General features: G+C 44.6%; 1 protein-coding gene and 1 non-coding gene across 3 annotated transcripts in view; one reads left to right on the plus strand and one right to left on the minus strand.

Moving 5' to 3' along the window:
* Window positions 1-329: 329 nt before the first annotated feature.
* The window catches only part of wwp2 (WW domain containing E3 ubiquitin protein ligase 2), a 45,775-nt gene continuing 21,735 nt past the window's right edge, over window positions 330-24,369 (minus strand). The window contains exons 6-24 of one of the 2 annotated variants that reach the window (XM_014148917.3): window positions 22,131-22,212; window positions 20,526-20,671; window positions 20,168-20,405; window positions 19,925-20,014; window positions 17,490-17,664; window positions 11,516-11,573; window positions 8,439-8,520; window positions 7,409-7,537; window positions 6,082-6,160; window positions 5,866-5,937; window positions 5,580-5,668; window positions 3,134-3,293; window positions 2,416-2,549; window positions 2,133-2,273; window positions 1,835-1,955; window positions 1,563-1,667; window positions 1,355-1,451; window positions 1,194-1,266; window positions 330-1,033 (exon numbers count right to left, since the gene is read on the minus strand). In XM_014148917.3, coding sequence (XP_014004392.1) covers window positions 934-1,033; window positions 1,194-1,266; window positions 1,355-1,451; window positions 1,563-1,667; window positions 1,835-1,955; window positions 2,133-2,273; window positions 2,416-2,549; window positions 3,134-3,293; window positions 5,580-5,668; window positions 5,866-5,937; window positions 6,082-6,160; window positions 7,409-7,537; window positions 8,439-8,520; window positions 11,516-11,573; window positions 17,490-17,664; window positions 19,925-20,014; window positions 20,168-20,405; window positions 20,526-20,671; window positions 22,131-22,212 — 2,171 coding nt within the window. In that variant the 3' untranslated portion in view covers window positions 330-933. The remainder of the gene's footprint in view (window positions 1,034-1,193; window positions 1,267-1,354; window positions 1,452-1,562; window positions 1,668-1,834; window positions 1,956-2,132; window positions 2,274-2,415; window positions 2,550-3,133; window positions 3,294-5,579; window positions 5,669-5,865; window positions 5,938-6,081; window positions 6,161-7,408; window positions 7,538-8,438; window positions 8,521-11,515; window positions 11,574-17,489; window positions 17,665-19,924; window positions 20,015-20,167; window positions 20,406-20,525; window positions 20,672-22,130; window positions 22,213-24,369) is intronic. The other variant, XM_082962697.1, reaches the window with a different exon arrangement.
* trnaa-cgc (transfer RNA alanine (anticodon CGC)) lies at window positions 17,905-17,974 on the plus strand. The gene has a single exon. It is a non-coding gene; the product is annotated as a tRNA-Ala (tRNA).

The following is a 24,369-nucleotide window of genomic DNA, read 5'->3' on the forward strand; positions in this document are numbered from 1 at the left end:
TCAAAATTGAATGTCGACTTATTTCAGCAGCACAAGTCTTATTTTATCATGAAATGCTTGATGTGCCCAAAATGTGTAACTATGTATTATTACTTGCTTACATTGTCATTGTCTCCTGTCAGTATCTGAAGTCGAAGTTTATGTTTGAAATGGGAGGTCATTGACAGTGTTTCACAGAAATACTGTTAGCACACTAATATGGCTGGCTGGATAACCAAATCAGTGTTCTAGCAATAGAATGACATTCTAACCAAAACCAGATTCAGGTAAAACATTTCTAACCAAGGCGTTAAGAAAATTGGTTCCTTGTACCATCACAATCAACCCACTTCAAGATTTGAGTCATTTATTTTAGCTATGTACAGGTAATAATGAATTTCACAATGAACAGAAAAGAAAATCACATCTCACCAATCTTTCCTCTTAACAGAAGTCACTAATTATAACCATTCTCTCTCCCATTCAAACACACGCTCTCATTTTTAAATGTTAATTTCTCTTAGATAGATATGATATACTGGCTGTAGCTGTGCTGTTGTTGCGATTTGCAGTTGATACAATTATTTGAAGACATTATCCTGTTTTATGCTTCTGGTGTGCTCTAGATCTAGTGGCTGGCGTCTTCAGGCAGGACAGAGGGTTTAGGGTTATATATCGTAACACTAATCTTTCTGGACCATTCCTCAGCTCACACACCTGTTCCCTACTCTGACCCTGGTTCCCTTGTACCCACAACCTAGTGTGAGGATAGGTACAGGTGGGCACCCACAGTCCGATGGTTATATAAGGTCTCCCAACCACACATGATCTGGAAGTGGGGGCTAGATGATCGGAGAGTTCATATTCCTGTGATTAACAACAAAAAACTACTTGAATGAATGACTCTTCCTTCTCTATCCACCTTCCCTCACTCATTATGTGATTATTTTTCCCTTATTCCTGCCCGAATCCTTCAGTCTCCTCGATGGCAAACAGAAGTTTCTCTCGCAGTTGCTCCAGACTCTTGTAGGGTGGCAAGTCCAGGCGATTGAAGCTGTGTGAGTGATTGAGATGGAGAGAAAAGAAAGAGTGAGGGATCAGTTTGTGTTCAGTAGGGATACACATAGACACAAAATTAATTGATATTATCATAGGACAGATAATCAACAATAAATCAACTATGGCAAAGGAATTCAGGAAAACGTCAGTCTCACCAGGTGTGGCTTCTTGGAAGCCAAGTCTCCTTCCCCACCTTGTCTATACAGAATTTTTGTGGCCCATTACTCCCTAAGGGAAAAAGAGACTATGTTAGATTCTTAGGCAAAATACATTTGACAGTGAAAAAGGTGGTTATTGAATGGCGGATGAACTGCACCTATGAGTTCAGCAAAGCCTCCGACTGGCAGACGGCATGTTCCTGTGACAAACTGGAGAAGGCGGATCCGCTTCTCATTGTCCATCTCCTTTACCACCTACACAATACACAGGTAAGACTCATGACACGGGCAATACGTACACATAGTGAGACATAGACAGTCACACAGAGACACAGCCAGCAGTAAAGAGAGGCCACTGTACTGTACCTGCCAGAACCAATGTATCTGCTTGCTGTTCTTGGTGTAGTGCCGATAGATGGTGTTCTTCTGCCAGTCACTGAGGTCTATCTCCTGCATCCCACATAGCATCAGCTGGAGGGAGGAATGAGAACATACCATTAACCCACAGTCACAGAAAGGGAATCTGCAACAAATAGTCCCCTCTACCAACTTAAGTCATTGTGAAAGCTCCATAAGCTCTAACTCCGCCTATCTAACCGAGCACACTTCCTGCATTTTCTTCCAGCCTCATTACCTACCTCTAGCTCTTTCTCGTCAAAGTAGCGAAGCCACTCAAGAGGCACGACTTCATTGAAGCCATCCAAGAAGGCTTTGGTCTGCTCCTCCACCCCCCGTGTGAACCGCCAGTCTGTCAGCAGACTGTAGAGAGACAGGGATGATAAAATAGCATTTTCTAGGCAACAAGGAAGGATATTCATTGACGTAAGTGTCAAGATGAAACAAGACGAATGCTAGTCTGTGGCGCACCAGTGACGGATAGCACAGTGACTGACAGAGACGGACTAGAAGGACAAAGTAGTGATGGAGATGGCTGACCTGATGTACTCCTCCTTGTTCTCCGTGGTGACCAGCTCGTCCTCTCCGTCATCCTTCAGCTGGTGGGTGGACACCTTCCCCAGAATCTCCATATCCTGAGCAAAGTACAGCTCCACCCCACCCTCCTCCAGACTGTTATCTCTGTAGACAGATCACAGATGCATCGTAAACTTATTGAAGCTTTAAGCTTCCATCACACTCGTCACATACTTTTCAGATTCATACAATTTGCCACAAGGGCGGACACAATCAAACAGACATAATGAAGGGGCGGAGTACTTACTTCACCCACATGATGGAGTTGTAAAACTCAGGGTCAATAGACTCCAAGTCTTTCAGAGTGGGTTTCTTGTTGAGCATTCGCTTGTAGAACGGCAGAGTGAAGCCAGTATCGATGAACTTGCCATGGTACAGAGCCTAGAGGGAGAGGGGAGGAGAGAGTGGATACGATAAGTACTACACCAAAACATGTCATAAGCTTCATCTCGCTCCTGTGCTGATACACATAGATGAAGACACATTTAGCCTAACCACAGTAAAGTGAGAACACGCACCGTTTCAATACTAACAGAACGCACACACAGAAAACGCATTGAGTAAGTTACAAGTCCGTCTGTGTGTGGAAAAGATTGATTCAGTTAGTAGTGAAACGGTGGATAAGAGGTGTGGTCTGTGTTTGGCAGTGAGGTCATGGGGGGGGGGGGGCTGTTGGTTTTGGGGCCTGTCGCTTCTGGATATTGTCCCAGAGAGAGTTGGGTTTGGAAAGCTAGGCGGTGGGGGTGGGGAGGGTTCTATACTTGGTTTAGGAACATGGCTTTAAAACGATTTAGAGATTAAGGAACACATACACAGACCATCATACACTGTGCTCTCCTCTCCTGTTCCTAAAAATCCTTCTGTGCAACACATCCTCATATGTTCAATTCTAACCATAACTATTGCTGTAGTTTACTTTTGTTGTTGCAAATCTGCACCAAATTTGCCAATTAAGCATTGCTCACCATGGCGATGAATCGCCCTATGAAACGGAAGTATGTGAGGTGGTCAGGGTTGATGGAGGAAGCGGGGTTGATCTGCAGGCAGTAGTTGTTCTTCCCAGCGTACTCAAACAGACAGTACATGGGGTTCAGCACCTCGTGGGACAACAGGAAGAACCACTCTCTGTATGGAGGAGAGACAGGGCATTACACATGTATATCTATCAGAGGGACAGGAAATCTACCTAATACAGCATAAAAAACATCTCATACATTACAAAACCACACATTTGACAACAGCAAACAACAGACATTTTGACAGCACAAAAAAGTGGCTATAATTTCAAAATAATTCATCAGAATTGGGTCCGGTTTCTGCACACACTTGCTAATTAATAAACAAATGTAACTCAAAAGTAACTAATAAACTAATGAATAAAAGCACAATGTCAAATTCACAAATAATTCAATATGTATACCAAAATTATAACAAAGGTTATTAGCTGCATTTAGCAGGTATTTGTGATATCGGTTTTATTCTGGTAATGACATTTCCATTTATCACCATAGTAAGTGCTGTAATTTATGCTAACATTTTAAAATGTCACCGCTATAACCAAACTCCAAAATGGCTTCCAAATGTCCCCTTTCTATCTGCAACATATGAACGAGAAACTGCCATACTGAGGAATGGTCCAACTAACCAGGGTTTCTGGACATTTGACCGTCAACATTTACATTTACCGGACCCATATGCATTGGGTGTGTAACCTGATTAGGTCGTCCAACCATGGGGCTCAGAATGACAAAAATCACATTTCGATTATGGTAATTCATATTAACAGAACATGCAAGTCGAGGATGCAAAGATGTGCTTTCCTTCTTACCGAATTCTGATGTGCACTTTGAAGATGTTAGAATAACTGTCCACGTTTACTTTTCCTCAGCCAACAAGATGAGTAACAAACAGCAAAATCACTAGCCTATGTCAATCTACTATCCTCCATAGTACAAAAGTTTACCTATTCTATTGGTCAGCTTGTCAAGGGAGAAATATCCTATTCCAAACAGACTCTGGGACAGCTGTGGGACGATAGATCCCAAATTCATACAACTAGTAGGCCTAGGCTACATAATATATATTTTTTAAAGCAATGAGTGATGCAACAGATCAGTACATTTAGCTTAAAATGTTGATAAACTATTAGTTCTTCACATTATAAGCGCAGTAATGGACACAAGGCAGTAGGCTACCCGTGAATGTTCCTTCCATAATACAATTAGCAGGAAAACACCATTGTCAAAAGGGCACTGTACATGCAGGCGGTTTCATGTGACAGAGATGAAAACATCCATTAGAAATGTTGAAAGAGAGGAGATCTAATAGGCTCATTTGAAGCAAGGTAAGACTCATAATATGTATTAAAACGTTCAGGTTTAAAACGATGAAGTAAATGTTTTCAAAATGGATACTGCCTCTAACTCATTGCAAAGTGGTGTGTGATGCGGTGTGTGATGTGCTGATGAAGCCTGCCTTCCGTTGCCGTTTGAGATGCTACAGCAGCAGCTCTCCAACTGTCTGACAGATTTTCAGCTCAAAGGCTCTGTATGCTGTACGCGTGTGATAAATAAGATACATAACGTATATACTGTACACGAGGCAATTTCATTCCAAGAAATTCGCAAATTAACCTATGGACTGATAAGCATGACCAGTCAAATGTATTTCCATCAATAAATAGGCTAAAAACATTTTTCGCAATGGGATTTTTTCATCTTCTCCCAAACAATTGGCCAGTGCCAATTTTATTGATCGGATTTTCAATATTTATTGATTTTTATCGGCCAAAAGCCAGCTATTACTGGCTAATGGTAACTAACACAGAGACATCACTGAAAGATTATTCAAAATCATTACCTTTACACAGTCAGCACATGGACATACAAATATACATACTCACTAACACACACAACACCATAAAGCACCACGAAGACAAGCAGTATAATGTAGAACATGAATGCATGTAGAGAATGAAGCCCCGGCCACCACCAAGCCCCTGACCTTTGCCCCCACGGCCGGCCAGCCAGTCCCGGGGGTCGTACCGGGGCTGTGCAGACACATCCAAACATCCCGTCCGTGGTTCTACCCTGTGGTAGAACAGCATGACGTAACCTACCATAGGGTAAAACCACTGGCGCGACACCGGAGACAGAGACACACGCAAACACAGACCACGTGGAGGAGCAAAGCCCGGGATCCCACCGCTGACACCAACCAGTCCACAAACACCAAAACACACACAGACAACAGATGACAGTGCAAGAGACAGGGAGTTGATAAATGATGATGAATAATTAAGTGAGGAACACAAGGTAGACAAAGAATACTTATAGCTGAGGTAGGAGAAAGAAAGACAACTGTTGTAAGAGGCAGAAGGCCAGGCATGCAGGCAGTGGACGGCCATCTTACCTAGCAATGCCTCCATAATCAAGACCTTCCTCTCCCCTCATGATGATGTAGAGTCTTCTACGCAAGTCATAGGGTTTCACATTCATGATCTGAGGAAAGAGGACAAAACACAAGCACATACATCACAACAAAGAAACTGCCAGCCTATGATCCTACATTAGTTGTTAAAATACAAATAGTGGTACTAATGAATAGATAAACAATAGCAACCCTCATGCATGTTTAATTACATAACATTTAGAATAGAATATCCTCAGCAGGGAAACCGACTCCATGTCATCCTTACCTGCTGAAATGAGTCCTCAAATAGAGTCTGTCTGGACACTGAGATTTTCACATGGCTGGGTAAGGCATTGGACTGGAGAGGCAGAGAGAAGTGTAAAAATCAATTTCCTCAATGCTAGACATTAGGCAAAGAGATCTCGAGTCGGCACAGTAGAAAAGAACTTGAGATAAGACCCTGTTCTCATAACAGGTCTGAGAAACGACAGTCAGCACTTACATGGCACAGAAAGCGGAACTGGTGGTACTTCCATCTGAAGCTGCGATCATAGGCCCCGGGAGAACTACCCGTTCTCGACCTACAGAGAAATAAAAGGAGCGTCTTTTTTGCTGTTCCAGCAAGAAATAAAGCCAGGCTTCAAATTTGTGCATGTCAGGGGAGGGATATTGTAGCTGTACTGGGCAAAGACAGGGCTGTCATGGCTGTCCCGTGCACAAATGCTTTAGAGACTGGAAAATAGGCCCAGCTGTGGAGCTGCACAGTGAGGACTTTGGGCAGTATTCTAAGGAGGTGGTCAGATCTGATGTGCAGCAGGAGTGAAAGAACTGGGTTAAGCCCAGAGATGGAGGTATGCCTAGGTGTGCAGCTGTGTTAGTACAAGCACTACAGACATACTGGATAAGTACCTCGTCAGCAGAGGAGAAACTGAGGGCGAGAGACAGAGCAAGGAAGGGGAAATATGGAGGTCGAACGAAAGAGAGAGAGTGAGGCCTCTAATACTCGCTGATTCGCTTTGTGGAACGCTGCCAGGCCCAACTTGGTTTTGGTTAGGAAGTTTCAGACCACAGAGGCAACCCTTTGGCTACAGATATGGACTGTAGCAGTATGAAATGTAAAACATTTTAGACAGTTTAAGAACCCTCTATGGCCTCTCATCTAAAAATATAACACCAAGACCTTCATATGTCTCAACATCAGCATGAACACTTGCTCTCTCTCAATCACACACATCCATACGTACACACAGACAGAGTCAGATAGCAGAGCTGGCTGCTTTGGATTTCATTTGTTGCCCACATCTGTTCATTTTCCTGGCTGTCTTTTTTGGAAGATTTCAAAATTAGGGCCATGCATCAAGGCAAAACACATGTGTTTATATTAGTGTGTGCTTGCTTGCATGTGTATGTGTGTACGGTATATATGTATATATATATATTATATATAAAATCCCGTTTCTCGTATTTTACATTTACATTTTAGTCATTTAGCAGATGCTCTTATCCAGAGCGACTTACAGTAGTGAATGCATACATTTCATTTTTTTTTGTTTTTTGTACTGGCCCCCCGTGGGAATCGAACCCACAACCCTGGCGTTGCACACACCATGCTCTACCAACTGAGCCACAGGGAATCCATATCTAGCCTAGCTATCTATGCCCTAAAGATAGTCAACTTAAATTCGCTTAGGTTCAAAGAAACATTTAAAAAAAGATGACAAAAGTAAGCTAAGAGAACCCTACATACATCATCCCTGACAGAAATGAGTCGACAGTCAGGAACTTTTATAAGGAAATGTAACTGCCCTTATCTGCAGATTAATATTTACCCTGACTCAAACCCGGGACGAGGGTCTTTAAAGCTGGTGGTGCGAGAGTTGTGATCCACAAAATATCGGACTCCCTCTGCGGTGTACTTCATTTCCCAGCCAGGGGGCAGGGGGGGCTCCTGGATCATCCTGTAAGAGGGAGAGGGCAGTGAGCAGAGCCTAAACCGGAGGCTCCCCAAACTAGGCACACCTGTCCCCCCCGGCCCCAGCTCTAGCCCCGGCTCTGGCTCTGGCCCTTTCCCGTCCCACTAGAAGCTCTCCCTGCCCACGACTCAGAACCTCGGAGCTCAGTGGTGATGATAATAAGACCACACGGATGTTAAACAACATGAAAATATAAATACGAGGGAAAATATAACTCAAGTTCACTGAGGGGATGAATGAGGGAGTGAATTAACTAAATGATGAATGAATAAAATGTTATGACATTGTAAAATGATCTAAAAATCCCTAATAAAATTAAGATAAAGCGACCATTCACCATTACTGTAGTTTTGTTGTTCAATTTGCTGCGAGGGGACAGCAATGCCATCCACACTAGTTCAGGAGTAGAGATGCCCTAGGCCTCTCTTTCTACCAATTAGCTTACAATACTAATCTAAACCCCTCCCACACAGCTTAGAGGACAGCCCTAGTGAGGTGACATGGCCTACTATGGGGTTGATACAGGACACTGTCCTATTCACCAATTATTGCAAAATATGAAGGATCTGTAAATTACGTCTATGATTATGATAACGTGGTTGTGCTGCATAGTGTTGGGCCCTCGAGCAAGCAGTCCCTATCTTACACTAGTTCATGTAATATCAGTGAAAATATGGTCGCAATGTATGGAGACATTTCTCTGAGACACCTGTGTGTACAAACATGGACACACACACACACACACACACACACACACACACACACACACACACACACACACACACACACACACACACACACACACACACACACAATGATACAGAACAAACACACACTCAAGCATGATCACTCACACTTTCACAGTGGAGCAGACAGATTGGCTTACCCTTGGGTTCTTGGGTCCTCCCACTGTGTGGTCCGTGTGTTGTGGTTGACAAAATACACCCTCCCATTGTCCTGCCGTTTCTCTACAGGGACCAACAGAAGTGGCTACAGTTAAAAACAGGATGGATCAACAGTGTATTCTTTTGTTACCTGACAGAGAGGCTGTACTGTGTGGGGACTTGGGACGTGTGAATAGTGAGTGAGAATCAGAGAAGAGGAGGAAAGAGAAAAAAACGGTGGCTGAATTTCGCAAAGCTGATTGCAAACTGACGCGTCTGAGTGGCATTTCTCTCAAGCTTGTTCCAAAATACCTTTCTACAATCCACCTCAGACTTTCTGACTTGGCTCCGGTGGAGACAGTGTTGGAGAAAGACGGGCCATGGGGCTCAGAGAGAATGTTGCAGAGGTGTAAAGGGCAAGCGCTAAACTGTGAGGGAAAGTAGAAGTATTATTTTATTGAAAAAAATATTTAACTAGGCAAGTCGGTTAAGAACAAATTCTTATTTACAATGACGGCCTACCAAAAAGCAAAAGGCCTCCTGCGGGGACGGGGGCTGGGATTAAAAATAAATGAAATAAAAAGTATAGGACAAAACAGGAGAGGAGAGTAACAATTTGCCGACTAATTTATATTTCTAGCAGTTGAGGAGCACTACAATGACAACATAGAAGATAATAACATGGTAACCATGTCAACTTCCTCCACCAAGAATATGTCTAGAGTGTGTTGTGTGAGTTAATATGTTAAAGTTTGTACATCTCTGTGTTGCTTAAGTTTCCTGACCATAGTTGGTGCCCCTTCCACCCTTCTCTCTACACCGCCTCCCCTCTCTCGGTCCCTCCACATCATCCCTCTCTCGCTCTCTCTACCCCCACCACCCTCACCCCTCCCTCTCCTCTCGCTCTCCACCCCCATCACCCTCATCCAACCCACCCTCTCTCCACTCCACTCCCCTCACCCCACCCACCCACCCTCTCGCTCTCTCTCCACCCCCCCTCCCCTCTCTCTAAACTCCTCTCTCCACTCCTCTCTCCCCACTCGACTCGCTCTCCACCCCCACTCCCCTCGCTCTTCACTCCCCTCTCTCTTCACTCCCCTCTCTCTTCACTCCCCTCTCTCTTCACTCCCCTCTCTCTTCACTCCCCTCTCTCTTCACTCCCCTCTCTCTTCACTCGCCCTCCACCCCCACTCCCCTCTCTCTTCACTCCCCACTCTCTTCACTCCCCTCGCTCTCCACCCCCACTCGCCTTGCTCCCACTATCCTCTCTCTCCCCACTCCCCTCTCTCTCTCCACTCGCCTCGCTCTCCACCCCCACTCGCCTCGCTCTCCACCCTTACTCGCCTCGCCCCACTTCCACTACCCTCTCTCCACCCCAACTCGCCCCACTCCCACTCTCCACCCCCACTCGCCTCTCTCTTCACTCCCCTCGCTCTCCACCCCCACTCACCTCGCTCCCACTATCCTCTCTCTCCCTACTCCCCTCTATCGCCTCACTCTCCACCCCCACTCGCCTCTCTCTCTCTCTACTCCCCTCTCTCTCTCTCTCTCTCTCTCCACTCGCCCCCCACTCGCCTCGCCCCACTCCCACTACCCTCTCTCCACCCCCACTCGCCCCACTCCCACTCTCCACCCCCACTCGCCTCGCCCCACTACCCTCTCTCCACCCCCACTCGCCTCACTCCACTCCCACTACCCTCTCTCCACCCCCACTCCTCTCTCTCTGACATCTTGATCTCATTAGCAGACGTGTGTGGAGCACGCAGGAACAGTAGCCCTCATGTTGCAACTCTTACTAGCTTGTTCATTTCCTCCCCTCTCCACTTTCCCTCCTGTATTCATCCCCTCCTTTATTTTACTGTTCCCGCGCTCGGTCAAGTCATTCTCTCCTTTTTCTTTCTCCTGTTAAGAGTTTCTTTCAATCAACCCCCTCTTCTACGCCCCTCAGATGACATACAGAAATACATTACAGGAAATCCATAAAACTAAGTCCAAGGTATAATTGAGGCTTTTGCCTGCGATGCCGCAACATGTTGAAAACGAATCATGGTAAGAAAATAAGAGTGAGTGTGTATGTAAGTGATAAGTATGTTAAAATGGGAGGTGGAGAGAAAAATGCCAATGACCATTACTTTTGAGTGTTTTGTGTATACACTGTATAATTTTTGCGTGGGAATATATTGGTAAAATATGTGCTTTTGAGAATATGAATGAATGAATGTATGAGTGTAGAGAGCTATAGGAATATATAAGTAGAGAATATTACAACCAATTCCTTGAGATTTCACTTGAATCAACAACTAATCAATAATAGCAGGGAAAAAACTGAAATCTCCCACATTTCAAACAAATCATATGTTGTTGACCAATAACTAACTAAGGAGAGTTATGCTGAATGGAAGAATAAATGGATCTTCAGCATGAGCTTCTTTGATTAAGGACAAGGCTATATATCACAGTGTATACAAGATAGTGAACAATACATCTGGGCCCACAGCGGCGTGTATCTGCAGGTGTGTGTGTGTGTGTGTGTGTGTGTGTGTGTGAGAGTGAAAGACAAACAAACCAACTCTCCCCCTTCAACACAAAAAAAAGTCCTGTGCCCTTGAAAGGCATACAGGCATCAGAACCCACTCTCATAACAAGTAGTGCAGGTGTTGATGCAGCCAATGCCTCTCCAGCACCATTGGACCCAGTAGTATTTCCCCTCACTCATCTCACTGGTCTCAGGTCCTGGGACCACTGATGGCTAGAGCCGGGACGATACCAGTATTGAGATACTCGTTAGTATTGTGGTGAGGAAATAAAACACGAAGTGGATTTCACTTCTTTAGGAAAACAGCCCTGATGTTGGAAACAAACATTATGTTCTCATCCAGAGTAACATTTATTTATTTCCCAAGCTATAGCACACTATATTGTACAGCATGTTTAACCAAAGAGTTTGGTCTGCTTTGTGTTGAAATTTTTGCCATGGAAAAAACATTGCAATACTGGTATCGTCACAGCCTTACCGAGGGCCACTGACTACAGGGCCTAGTATGAGTATGGTGAGAGGTGTAGATGAAGGTGTACTTACCCCATCCTGAAGGGAGAGCACCGAGAGGGTCATTTTCCACAGCAGGAGCACCAGACGACTGATGGATAAAGAGAGAGAATACGTTTCCAGTTAGGAATCTTTCCTCTCCTTCTTCCACCTTTAGGTCTTCTTCTCTCACTCTCTTCACTGCAGCGGCTCTGTGTGAAATTCTTCTGTCCGTACACAAAGCTCTCAACCGAGTTCTCACACTGGTGTGAGGTAGAAAAAAACTCAGAAAACCAAACATACAGGAAAAAAATAATAAATGCAGCAAATGCCTCAAAACGCCACAGAAACCACACAGTTTAACACCTCAAGTCTAGCGGAGCAGGAGCGAACAGAGTGGAGAGCGGGGTCTCACAGGGAAGTCCAGTCTTTTTTGAGGGGTGCTAAGGCGTACCCCAGAAGGCTGAGGTGACCTCTCTCATGCAGCTGGAACAGGAGACTGACAGAGAGGCTCAGACGCAGCTCGTATGCCTTCCAAAAACTACACGCTCAGGAGGAGAGAAAAAACAAACTGTTCCAATGAGCTCACTGGCTGGCCTTAAGACCCACCCCGTCTTCCAACCCCCCTGCACCCCTCCCTACCCCACCCATCTGCAGAGGTCCTCCTCTTCTAGATATGCTGTGAAAGTAAGCAGGGAGGCGTGATGTCTGAGCGAACTGAGGGAACATTCATCCTTGTTCCAGACTGCCCACCCCCTTCTGACAAAAGCACCTTTATTCACCCTGCACTGGAACCAGTGTGGTTTACTCAGCCTGTGCATACAGAGAGAAAGAGAGAGTGTGTGCCACTGTACGGAAAATGAGTATATAGCAAATACTGATTGAATGTGTAAGAGATTGTGTTTGAATCTGTGTGTGTGTGTGTGTGTGTGTGTGTGTGTGTGTGTGTGTGTGTGTGTGTGTGCATTTGCCACCGAGTGGAAAGATGTTTGTGAGGAGTTAGTGCACAGACTGTTGGTTCCATGACTGAGTATGAAAGCTGTACCTTTGGATGAAAATCGAATTCATGCATTCATTCTCCTCACCTCAGGTCTGCAAAACTGCCCTCCAAGCAGTCCATGTGTCACTGAAGGTAACGCCACACAACTTCACTCAGCATTTCCCCAGAATAATCATACTGTGCCCATTTATGAGAATTCATCATGGAAACTTTGAGAAGAACGGAAGGAATAAGATAGTAAAGAGTGCAAAGAGGAGGACGATGCATGTGTGGTTAAAGGGGAATGTGTGTGTGTCACTCGAACTACAGCCAATCCATGTATGAGACCCACCCTTCTGTGTTTCTGTGACTAAAAAAGGTTAAAAAAAGAAGGAAATAAAGACATGACATCATCTGCTATGCCCTGACCATTCAGTTCCTCGCCAGTTCCAAGAGGATGTGAAAGAGAGCTAGAGAGAGAAAGGAGGAGGAAAAGACAGGGAAAACAAGAGTGAAAAAATAAAAGCAGCGGCAGCGGTGGTAAAAAGTAGCATAGTAAAGAGAAATATGTACTAAGATACTAAATATGGTGATTGAGTGGTAAGTGGGTGATGTGAGTTGAGATATTATTCTTGATAAAAGTATTTAAATTGCAACAGACTCCTATCTCGCTTCAGGATGCTGAGAATTACAACAAAAAGGCCAGTTAGTCTCTAAACACTGGAAACCTTGACAGAACCATATGAATGACCGGCACTATGAGTGGGAAAAGTCACATAGACCTACATTGCACACTAATTTAATTTAGTTCCTCTAATGTTAGCGCTGGAAAAAAAAAGTCTTAAAAGAAGTTCACCCAAAGGGGCAAAACAATGGTAGTAGGACCCCTGATAAAATGCTCAACAGTGACTAAAATACTCAAATTAGCTTAAACCAGGTTGTATAACAATGTAATATCTTAGAAAGGTGTATAGAAGGTCCAATGCAACCGTGTTAATTTCAATATCAAATCATTTCTGGGTAATAATAACAATTAAGTACCTTAATGTGATAGCTTTCAATTAAAATGGTCAAAAAGAAACCAAAATAGCTTCTTAGCAAAGGGCAATTTCTCAGGCAATAATTTTGCTAGGACTGTCTGCGAGTGTTCTGAGTGGGGAGGGGAAAACTGAACATTAGCTGTTATTGGCAGAGAGGTTTGGAACTCTCTTTCTTATTGGTCTATTAACTATACTGAACAGAAAAATAAACGCAACATGTAAAGTGTTGGTCCCATGTTTCATGACATGAAATAAACGATCCCAGAAAAGTTCCATACGCACAAAAAGTGATATTTCTCTTAAATAGTGAGCACAAATGTGTTTACATCCCTGTTAGGGACCATATCTCCTTTGCCAAGATAATCCATCCACCTGACCGGTGTGGCATATCAAGAAGCTGATTTAAACAGGATGAAACAGGTGCACCATGTGCTAGGGACAATAAAAGGCCACTCTAAAATGTGCAGTTTTGTCACACAACACAACTCTAGTCAGACTGTTGGTCACCTCCCTGACCTAAGCCCTTCTCCTCCGATTGGCCGGGCAGCCAGCTCTAGGAAGTCTTGGTTGTTGAAACTTCTTCCATTTAATAATGATGGAGGCCACTGTGTTCTTGGGGACCTTCAATGCTGCAGGCATTTTTTGGAAACAGGATGCAAGATGGAAACAGGATGCACTTGAGCTCAATTTCGAGTCTCATAGCAAAGGGTCTGAATACTTACGTAAATTAAGTATTTCTGTTTTTTTATTATTTGCTAAAAATGTCTAAAAACCTGTTTTTGCTTTGTCATTATGGGGTATTGTGTGTAGATTGATTGTTTCAGTTAATCCATTTTAGAATAAGGCTGTAACATAGTGAAATGTGAAAAAAGTCAAGGGGTCTGAATACTTTCCAAAGGCACTGTATTCATTATTTAGCTGGAATGGAATCTTTGTATAGCGTATATTTGACTGTGTTACGTGGGTGTCTCACCTAGCTATTTTAAGATGAATGCACTAAGTGTAAGTCGCTCTGGATAAAAGCATCAGCTAAATGTCAAATGTAAATGTTTTACACACAGATCTTATATTACTGTATAATTATTTATTTTTTTAACAATATTGATGTCACAAATGTATTATTTGTACAGTTATTTATAAAAATGTTTAGTTATTTGTTACATTTGACTGTGTAAAACCTAGCAGTACTACTTAATTCTCTGAGAGTGAGCCAGATATATAGCGTTTTGCAAAATAACATGATTATTTGTCTCTATAAAATGATAGATTTCAAACAAATACATGTCTGACATGGAAAAACCCCATGCCATGATTAGAAAGTGAAAAAACACCAAATCTCTTTCATAAGTCCTTTAAACAATAAATGCTCATTCACCAACATTTCTCCAAAAGGATATATAGTGTTTTGGAAAGAAACTTCATATATCAGCAGCATACCACCCTGCATCCCACTGCTAGCTTGCTTTAGAAGCTAAGCAGGGTCGGTCCTGGTCGGTCCCTGGATGGGAGACCAGATTCTGCTGGAAGTGTTGGGGGACCAGTAGAGTTCACTTTTCCCTGTGGTCTAAGGAGATCCCAATGCCCCAGTGAAGGGGACATTGCCCTGCATAGGGTGCAGACCTTCAGATGGGACGTTAAACGGGTGTCCTGACTCTCTGTAGTAATTAAATATCCCATAAAACGTATTGTAGGCATCCTGAGTGGCACAGTTGTTTAAGCCAGTGCTAACTGTGCCACTAGAGATTCTGGTTCCAATCCAGTGGTCTAAGGCAGTGCTAACTGTGCCACTAGAGATTCTGGTTCCAATCCAGTGGTCTAAGCCAGTGCTAACTGTGCCACTAGAGATTCTGGTTCTAAGGCAGTGCTAACTGTGCCACTAGAGATTCTGGGTTCGAGTCCAGTGGTCTAAGCCAGTGCTAACTGTGCCACTAGAGATTCTGGGTTCGAGTCCAGTGGTCTAAGCCAGTGCTAACTGTGCCACTAGAGATTCTGGGTTCGAGTCCAGTGGTCTAAGCCAGTGCTAACTGTGCCACTAGAGATTCTGGGTTCGAGTCCAGTGGTCTAAGCCAGTGCTAACTGTGCCACTAGAGATTCTGGGTTCGAGTCCAGTGGTCTAAGCCAGTGCTAACTGTGCCACTAGAGATTCTGGTTCCAATCCAGTGGTCTAAGGCAGTGCTAACTGTGCCACTAGAGATTCTGGGTTCTAGTCCAGGCTCTGTCGCAGCCGGCCGCGACCCATGGGGCGGCGCACAATTGGCCCAGCGTCGTCCGGGTTAGGGGAGGGTTTTGCCGGCAGGGATGTCCTTGTCCCATCTCGCACCAGCGACTCCTGTGGCGGGCCAGGCGTAGTGTACGCTGACACGGTCGCCAGGTGTACGGTATTTCCTCCCGGTGCGGCTGGCTTTCAGGTTAAGTGGGCATTGTGTCAAGATGTAGTGCAGCTTGTTTGGGTTGTGTTTCGGAAGACGCACGGCTCTTGACCTTCGATGAGACAAGACTGTGACAAGCAATTGATACCACTAAATTGGGGAGAAAAAGGGGTTTAAAAAAATAAATATGAACTTATTGTAAGAGTAGGGATGTTAACCCTGGTGATATGGCTTCATGCCCAACCTGATCCCAATCCACCATGGCCACCTAACCACTCCTATTTGGCATATATCACTCTCCACCTGATAGCTAGTGAGTGTTCTGGCACAAAAATGATCGCCGTGCATCGCCGTGATGGATGAGGTGAGTTTCCCCCCTACTCTGTAAAGCGCTTTGAATACCTCAGTTACTAGAAAAGCACTATATAAATACAATCAATTATTACATATAAAACAGGAAAAATCACATTTTGACAGCCTTGGGCCTTTAAGTAGATAGTTGAGTATTGAGACAATGGACCAGTTCCAGTGGTGCTGGTGCATGAGCCCCTCTTTCAGTGAGAATGGACAGAGCGAATAAGAAGCAGGAGGTAGAAAAGGGGGAATTTGGGAGGCAGAAACAGCAGTTAATGACTGACTGCTCTTTCAGGAGTTCCTAACGAGCTGCAATTACTGGCCAAATGTGCACAGGCCCACTCACACAAAAGCCCAGCCTGTATTTGTGTTATGTACTTAATCTATGCCTTGGTGTGTATTGTGTGCTGTGTCACATAGTCGTTCATATATGTGTGTGTGTGTGTAAGTGATGAGCGAGCAAGCATGTGTGCTCACACAGCTGTAATGTTGGGAGTCAAGTGTGATATTTCTGCCTTAGCACGTGACAATGAGTAGGGTCAGGGTCAGGGGCCAGTCTACTTTAAATCGACCATGACATTATAATGGGCTCAGCTCACAAACGCACCAGCACATATACGTAACGTTCTCAAACCTGGTAACATTTGATACAAAGTAACAGAATGCAAGTGAATGATCTAACTCAAATAACGAGCAAAGCTAAAAGTATAGAAATGGCCAGGTGCCCTAAAATGGGGACTAAACCTGCTCTTATCTGGCCATGGGGGGCGGAGGGGGGGGGGGGGGGGGGAGGAGTGCCGTCAGAGTCCCAAGCAGCCAGCTGATTCCACCCCCCCCCCCCCCCCCCCCCCCCAACTCATTTTTGCACAGACCGGCCTAAAAATAAGCAAGCTAACAGCAAAGCAGGCATTCCAAAACAGAACCCGCCTATCAGCAGCAGCAGACCTGCCAGCTAGTTCTCAGGGACTCATGGTTACTCATAATCAATGAGGTGGATGTTATTTTGAAAAGAGGCTCAGAATTAGCTTGTCGAGCAGACTGGGTGGGTGGGAGCAGGGAGGTTTTAATAGAAACCGATGAGAGTTGCAGCTCATTTCAGTAATATGCTGTACCATGGAACGCCCATTTCACATTCAGAATGCTTTATTATTTTTACCTCAACGAATGCCCTTCTGTACCCTTGCGTTTTACCCAGAATTCTATGCTGAGGGGAAGCTTTTAGAGGGCCACACCTAAAGGGGCTAAATAAGTAGTACAGACAGTACAGTAGTTCTACGTTGAGTTACCTGGTAGAGGAACCTCTGGCTGAACTGGTGCATGGCCCCTTGGAGCTGGTTGCGCTGGGACTGCCACTGCTCATAGTTCCGGACTGATTCTTCTGTGGGCCGCTGCCACGTGGTGGTTCTGGTGTTGTGGTCCACATAGTAGAACCTGCCTCGCTGGTCCACACGCTTCTCCCAACTGTACAGGGACAGAGAGAGAGGAGTGAGACTCATTCAAAATGTACAAACGGACGTACACAGACAGACATATGTAATTATGGACATAGACAAGCTAGGATATGCAAACACAAGATTAAGATATGCATTATCCCACAGACACACACGTAAACCAACACATGAGCACATTCCCAGTTCAGTACAGTAGTGTTTTATTATGTGTGCAGGCTGCTGCTGCTGCTATTCTCATATCTCTGACTATGTGTGGCTCAGTTGGTAGAGCATGGTGTTCGCAACGCCAGGGTTGTGGGTTCAATTCCCATGGGGGACCAGTACGGAAAAAAAATAAAATAAATAAATGTATGAAATGTATGTAAGTCGCTCTGGATAAGACCGTCTGCTAAATGACTAAAAATGTAAAATGTAAACCAGAACAGCATTTGGAAGACAAAACAGCAAATACTTCCGTATGCTAACACACACACACACACACACACACACAGCTTAGAAATTCCTCAAAAAGGGGCTTTGAGAGATGCAACGTAACATCCCTCCCTGTTCCCTGTGTTGCTGTTCCCCTGAGAGACCCCACAGAACAGTGGCTCCTATATCCTACAGAGCAGAACAGTGGCTCCTATATCCTACAGAGCAGTACTGTGGCTCCCATATCCTACAGAGCAGTACTGTGGCTCCCATATCCTACAGAGCAGTACTGTGGCTCCCATATCCTACAGAGCAGTACTGTGGCTCCCATATCCTACAGAGCAGTACTGTGGCTCCCATATCCTACAGAGCAGTACTGTGGCTCCCATATCCTACAGAGCAGTACTGTGGCTCCCATATCCTACAGAGCAGTACTGTGACTCCTATATCCTACAGAGCAGTACTGTGACTCCCATATCCTACAGAGCAGTACTGTGGCTCCCATATCCTACAGAGCAGTACTGTGACTCCCATATCCTACAGAACAGTACTGTGGCTCCCATATCCTACAGAGCAGTACTGTGGCTCCCATATCCTACAGAGCAGTACTGTGGCTCCCATATCCTACAGAGCAGTACTGTGGCTCCCATATCCTACAGAGCAGTACTGTGGCTCCCATATCCTACAGCGCAGTACTGTGGCTCCCATATCCTACAGAGCAGTACTGTGGCTCCCATACTGTCTGGAACATGAGAGCAGTAAATCCCCTACACTGCTAGAAAAAGAGCTCAGCTCAAAACCCATTAATGCAGGCCCACACCACGCCTTTCATCTGAGCTGCACTACGGTTGGCGGTTGGGTGGGCGGCAGTGTCATGCTAACTCAGACCAGGTACCAGTACCAAGCACTAAGCACCAAACCCGGCAGCTGTAGTCAGAACCAGCCCAGCCTCCGAGAGGCGAGACGCTAATTGAGCCTCATATGGGTCCAGAATAGAGCTGCATACATGTGTTCTTTCTAAGAAAGGACTTTTGTTCTCCAGACCGTTCCCTCCTGTGGAAAAAGTAAGATGGGGCAGGAGTGAGCTTTACCTCAAACAGGCTTCTCACACAGCGCAAATGAAAATCAATAAATATTCACTGAAATAAAATGGCAATAAAAGGCTCTGGTACCACCACAAGAGAGAGCTGGGATCCGCAGCACACAATGAGAAACACCACTGGAAATCAACAGAGACTCAAACAATCAGTGCTGGTGATTCACAGCCTGTTAAAGAGATGAGAGACCAAATGGCCAAACACATAAAACACACACTAACAGACCTGACACACTACTACTGTCAGAAAAGGACTCCTCTAAATGGACAGGATAGTCTAAGTTGGGGTGGGGAGTGGCACTAACCAATTATTCAGTCATTTATCATATTTAATGGAGTCAGCTTCTTCCAGCCAGAGGAAATAAGACTAGTCTCAGTTCATTTGACTGTCCAGAGTCAGACCCCCAGGAACGTTACTGTGCAGTGAATGAGTCTGCCACTCCCTGACTGTGGGCCCACTTCACACCCCAACACCACCCTGCTAGGATCCTCCAGCTCTGTATGTTTATATAGGCAGCAGTCTGAGCTAAGGAGAAACATGCAGGGAATGTTCACGAGTGGGCAAGAACTCCCCTTCACAGAGAGAGATATTGGCAATTGGCAATGTTAAGATGTTCCCATGCCAATAAAGCCCTTGAATTGAATTATATATTCCCATCATGCACCGGGCTGGCTAACTGTCAGCACTCTCCTCTGATGGTAGGAAGTGTGAGAAAAGAGGGGAAGAGGAGGAGCAGAGGTCAAAGTGTGTAGGCTGACTGACCCAGGTGGAAGTGGTCTTTCCCAGGTGGTGGTCTTTGTGTTGTGGTCCACATAGTACACCCTGCCATGGGGCAGAACTCGTTGCTCCCAGCTGAGAAGCAGAGAGAGAAGCAGAGAGAGAGAGAGAGAGAGAGAGAGAGAGAGAGAGAGAGAGAGAGAGAGAGAGGCATATTAGGTCAGTCTAGTTACATGTGAGGAGATTGACCGTAACGCCAGTCAGACACGCACAAGCACAAACTCTTACCCAGTGGGTAGTAACTCTGGAACAGGCTCTGTAGCAGTGGTTGGGTTGACGGGGTCTGGGTTAGCTCCAGCAGGAGGTGCCTCTGTTGGAGGAGGGAGGATTGTGCCGTCTAGCCCAGGAGACGGGCTGCTGCTGCTGGGGGCTGGGGACCGGGCCGGCGGGGAGGATGGTGGGGGTGTATGACGAGCCAGGCTGCTACGGCCATTCTCCAGCCCGTTGGCAGTCAGCTCAACTTTACCTGTGGGGTAGGGCAGGTAAAGGTGTTGATTGATCCACACTGGGAAAAATGTATCAATTCTAGTGTCATGTGAATGGAGAGTGACAGAAAAATCGTTTCATGTCTCCAAGGTTATAGTACCTGCACTCCCAGGGCCGCTGTGGGAGTTCTTGGCTGAGTAGTTGCGACCAGAAGCCCCAGGACTCTGCTCCTCACTCAGCTCTCCATTAGCCAGAGCGACCCCCGGGGAACCCCCTTGCGAATCCTCTGTAGAGTGTCTGTGAGTCCTGACCAGAACACGTACACAGACACAGGGGAGGGGTCAGGATCAATACTATATTATTGACTGTATGTTTGTTTTACTCCATGTGTATCTCTGTGTTGTTGTATGTGTCAAACTGCTTGCTTTATCTTGGCCAGGTCGCAATTATAAATGAGAACTTGTTCCCAACTTGCCTACCTGGTTAAATAAAGGTGAAATAATAATAATTATTTTTTTTTAAATCAATCACACCACATAAAATTACCCTTAACCTCTCTTCAACTCCTACAATGGACAGAATGTAGATTTGTGATGTAAAGCTAAGCTACTGACGTAAATGTTAATATAGAATATGTTTGCGGCTGATACCTTGGAGTAGAATAAAGAAAATGTTTGATACTTTGACTTGAAAATGTTGAAAAAGCAGCTCAACACATCTCACACACAGGCGGCAGGGCATGCATACACACGAACAATGAAGAGTCCGTGTGAGTACTTTCCCTCTCAAAATATACTCATATTTTCCTAAAGCTAAATATAGGTTATTTCCTACAAGTGCTTTTATACAATGAAAACATGTTGGTTTTTACCCCCCAGACATCAGAATGCTGAGTACAATGTTGGATCATTATCAATGGAAACTTGAGTAAGGTTCTGAAAAGTTGTCTATTCACTATACTAAAAGCGGGACAGAAGAACAGTCATTTGGAAAAGGACAGGAGAACATATAAACCTTTTGGCTTTTTCCCCATCTCGTCATGGGAGAATACAGAAGCACCAAAAAAACTTTGCATAGAACTCCGCACTTCTCTCTTTCTGCCTCTCTCTACACCTCCCTTTCTACTCCTCTCTTTAGGGACTGATGGATGGAGCCGTTGAATGGTGTTCCAAACAAAAAGGTCCACAGCAATGCCCTCTAATGTTTTCAGGGAAATACCATACAATACCATATATCTGTGTGTTGAAGTATAGCAGTGTCTCACGCTTGGCATGCTCATTATCTTTAACTTATCATTTTTACATTTACATTTAGCAGACGCTCTTATCCAGAGCGATTTACAGTAGTGAATGCATACATTTCATAAAAAAAATTTCTCCTCCATATTGGTCCCCCATGGGAATTGAACCCACAACCCTGGCGTTGCAAACACCATGCTCTACCAACTGAGCCACACGGGACCATTATCATTGGTCTGATTAAAGCATCTCTGTGTTGGGTCACTGCATTGACCATTTCCCTCAAAGGAGTATATTTGTGTTTTAAGTAAGACTTCGGAGAGGCCGTGTATGTGCCCAGACGTATGTGTACGAGGGCCTAGAGAAACATACAGTAAATCTCTATACATCCAAACTGTGAAATGAGTGAATCTATTTGTGTGAAATGGTTTGTTCATACAACCTGTATTCTGTAGGGGTATGAATCGAGTATAAATAGCTCAGGTCAGTAAAAATAAGTATTTGTATGTATGTTTGTTCATTCTCACCTGCCGCGGGGGCTGCAGGCTGTATTGGGGGTTTCCTCACTCTGGGTCCTGCGTAGGTTTGATCTGTCCGACTGCAGCATCTCTGTACAAACAGGACAGACAAAGGACACACCATCAATACACCAAACTTCATTATAACCATTAGTAAGAAAATAATATATACCATCCAATCTCTATAGAGAATAACAAAAATCACAGAACACTTGACGGTTACTGTTTCAAGAGACCAATTTTCACTGCTATAGAATGTGGTCTGTGACTGAATGAGTGTACGTTCATTCCCTCCCCTGACTGAAACCACAGCCCAATAACATGCTTTTCATTATAAAACAGGGACACACAATAGGAGTGGGCCACGAGCTGCAGTAACTAACCCCCAAGAAATCAGTATATGTGACAAAACAAGAAAGTATAGTGTGTAGAGAATCACTGTACCATCTAAAACGCTGTGAAATATATTTTCCATAACCCCTAATATAGTATTTTCAGCTGGTGTACAAAAAAAGAAAGTAAAAGACGCAAAAAACTAAACTGAAGGACGGGAAGCATAGAAACCGCACACATAGAACAGATGTACCGCTTCTTAGACTTGCTATCGATGCGAATGACAGATCTATAACTAACATTTCTATGTGAATTTGGTCGGGTCGGCCAAAAAGTTACATATTGCAGCTTTAATGTGTTAATAGATAACTCAGATCCTGCCTCATGTAAACAGGAAAAAAACAAGCCTGTGAGCCTGTTTCGCCCATATGAAAGGGCCTCTTGTGAGACTCCATTGGACACATAACATAAACGGTCTAGTTGAGGAGAAACCACTGTCTCATACTGCCCTGAATGCATCATCCAATGACATGGCTAAGTCTAGCGGTTGCCCCCATATACCCCCTGAGAGACATGAGACAGATCTGTTTGTTTGTGTTGCCTTAGCTAAACTTTCCGGAGATGGAGGAACAGTAAGTCGGAAAGTGGTTAAAGGGGGCAACCATCTGCTGGTGAACACTGCTACTTGAAATCCTCCAAAAGTCAATGTTTCAACAAGTTGAGCCAAAGCGGCTTGGATTCCACGTGTTCCCCTAAAATCCATCTAACTGAAGAGCCAATCCTACATCAGCAGCTAGCCTCCTCTCCAACTTATCCCTCCAATAAAGTTTATTTTATTTGCCTTTTGTTATTGGCAATATTTACATGGTTTAACAACAGTTTCACAATTATTGTTATTGGCAATATTTACATGGTTTAACAACAGTTTCACAATTATTCTGAACATACTGTGTGTGTGTGTGTGTATACATACATACATACATACATACATACATACATACATACATACATACATACATACATACATACATACATACAAAAACTCAGCAAAAAAAGAAACGTCCCTTTTTCAGGACCCTGTCTTTCAAAGATATTTCGTAAAAATCCAAATAACTTCACAGATCTTCATTGCAAAGGGTTTAAACACCGTTTCCCATGCTTGTTCAATGAACCATAAAGAATTTATGAACATGCACCTGTGGAACGGTCGTTAAGACACTAACAGTTTACATGCGGTAGGCAATTAGAGATACTCTGAATGATCGGCTATGAAAAGCCAACTGACATTTACTGCTGAGGTGCTGACCTGTTGCACCCTCGACAACCACTGCGATTATTATTATTTTACCCTGCTGGTCATCTATGAACATTTGAACATCTTGGCCATGTTCTGTTATAATCTCCACCCGGCACAGCCAGAAGAGGTCTGGGCACCCCTCATAGCCTGGTTCCTCTCTAGGTTTCTTCCTAGGTTCTGGCCTTTCTAGGGAGTTTTTCCTAGCCACCGTGCTTCTACACCTGCATTGCTTGCTGTTTGGGGTTTTAGGCTGGGTTTCTGTACAGCACTTTGAGATATCAGCTGATGTAAGAAGGGCTTTATAAATACATTTGATTTGAAGTAAGGTCACACTTATGAAAACTTACGACACTAAAGTGGCCTTTCTACTGACTCTGAAAAACACCAAAAGAAAGATGCCCAGGGTCCCTGCTCATGTGCGTGAACGTGCCTTAGGCACACTGCGAAGAGGCATGAGGACTGCAGATGTGGCCAGGGCAATACACTGCAATGTCCGTACTGTGAGACGCCTAAGACAGTGCTACAGGGAGACAGGACGGACAGCTGATCGTCCACGCAGTGGCAGACCACGTGTAACAACACCTGCACAGGATCGGTACATCCGAACATCACATCTGC

Source organism: Salmo salar, chromosome 16 (genome assembly GCF_965601325.2).
Source record: "Salmo salar chromosome 16, fSalSal1, whole genome shotgun sequence".
Taxonomy (NCBI): Eukaryota; Metazoa; Chordata; class Actinopteri; order Salmoniformes; family Salmonidae; genus Salmo; species Salmo salar.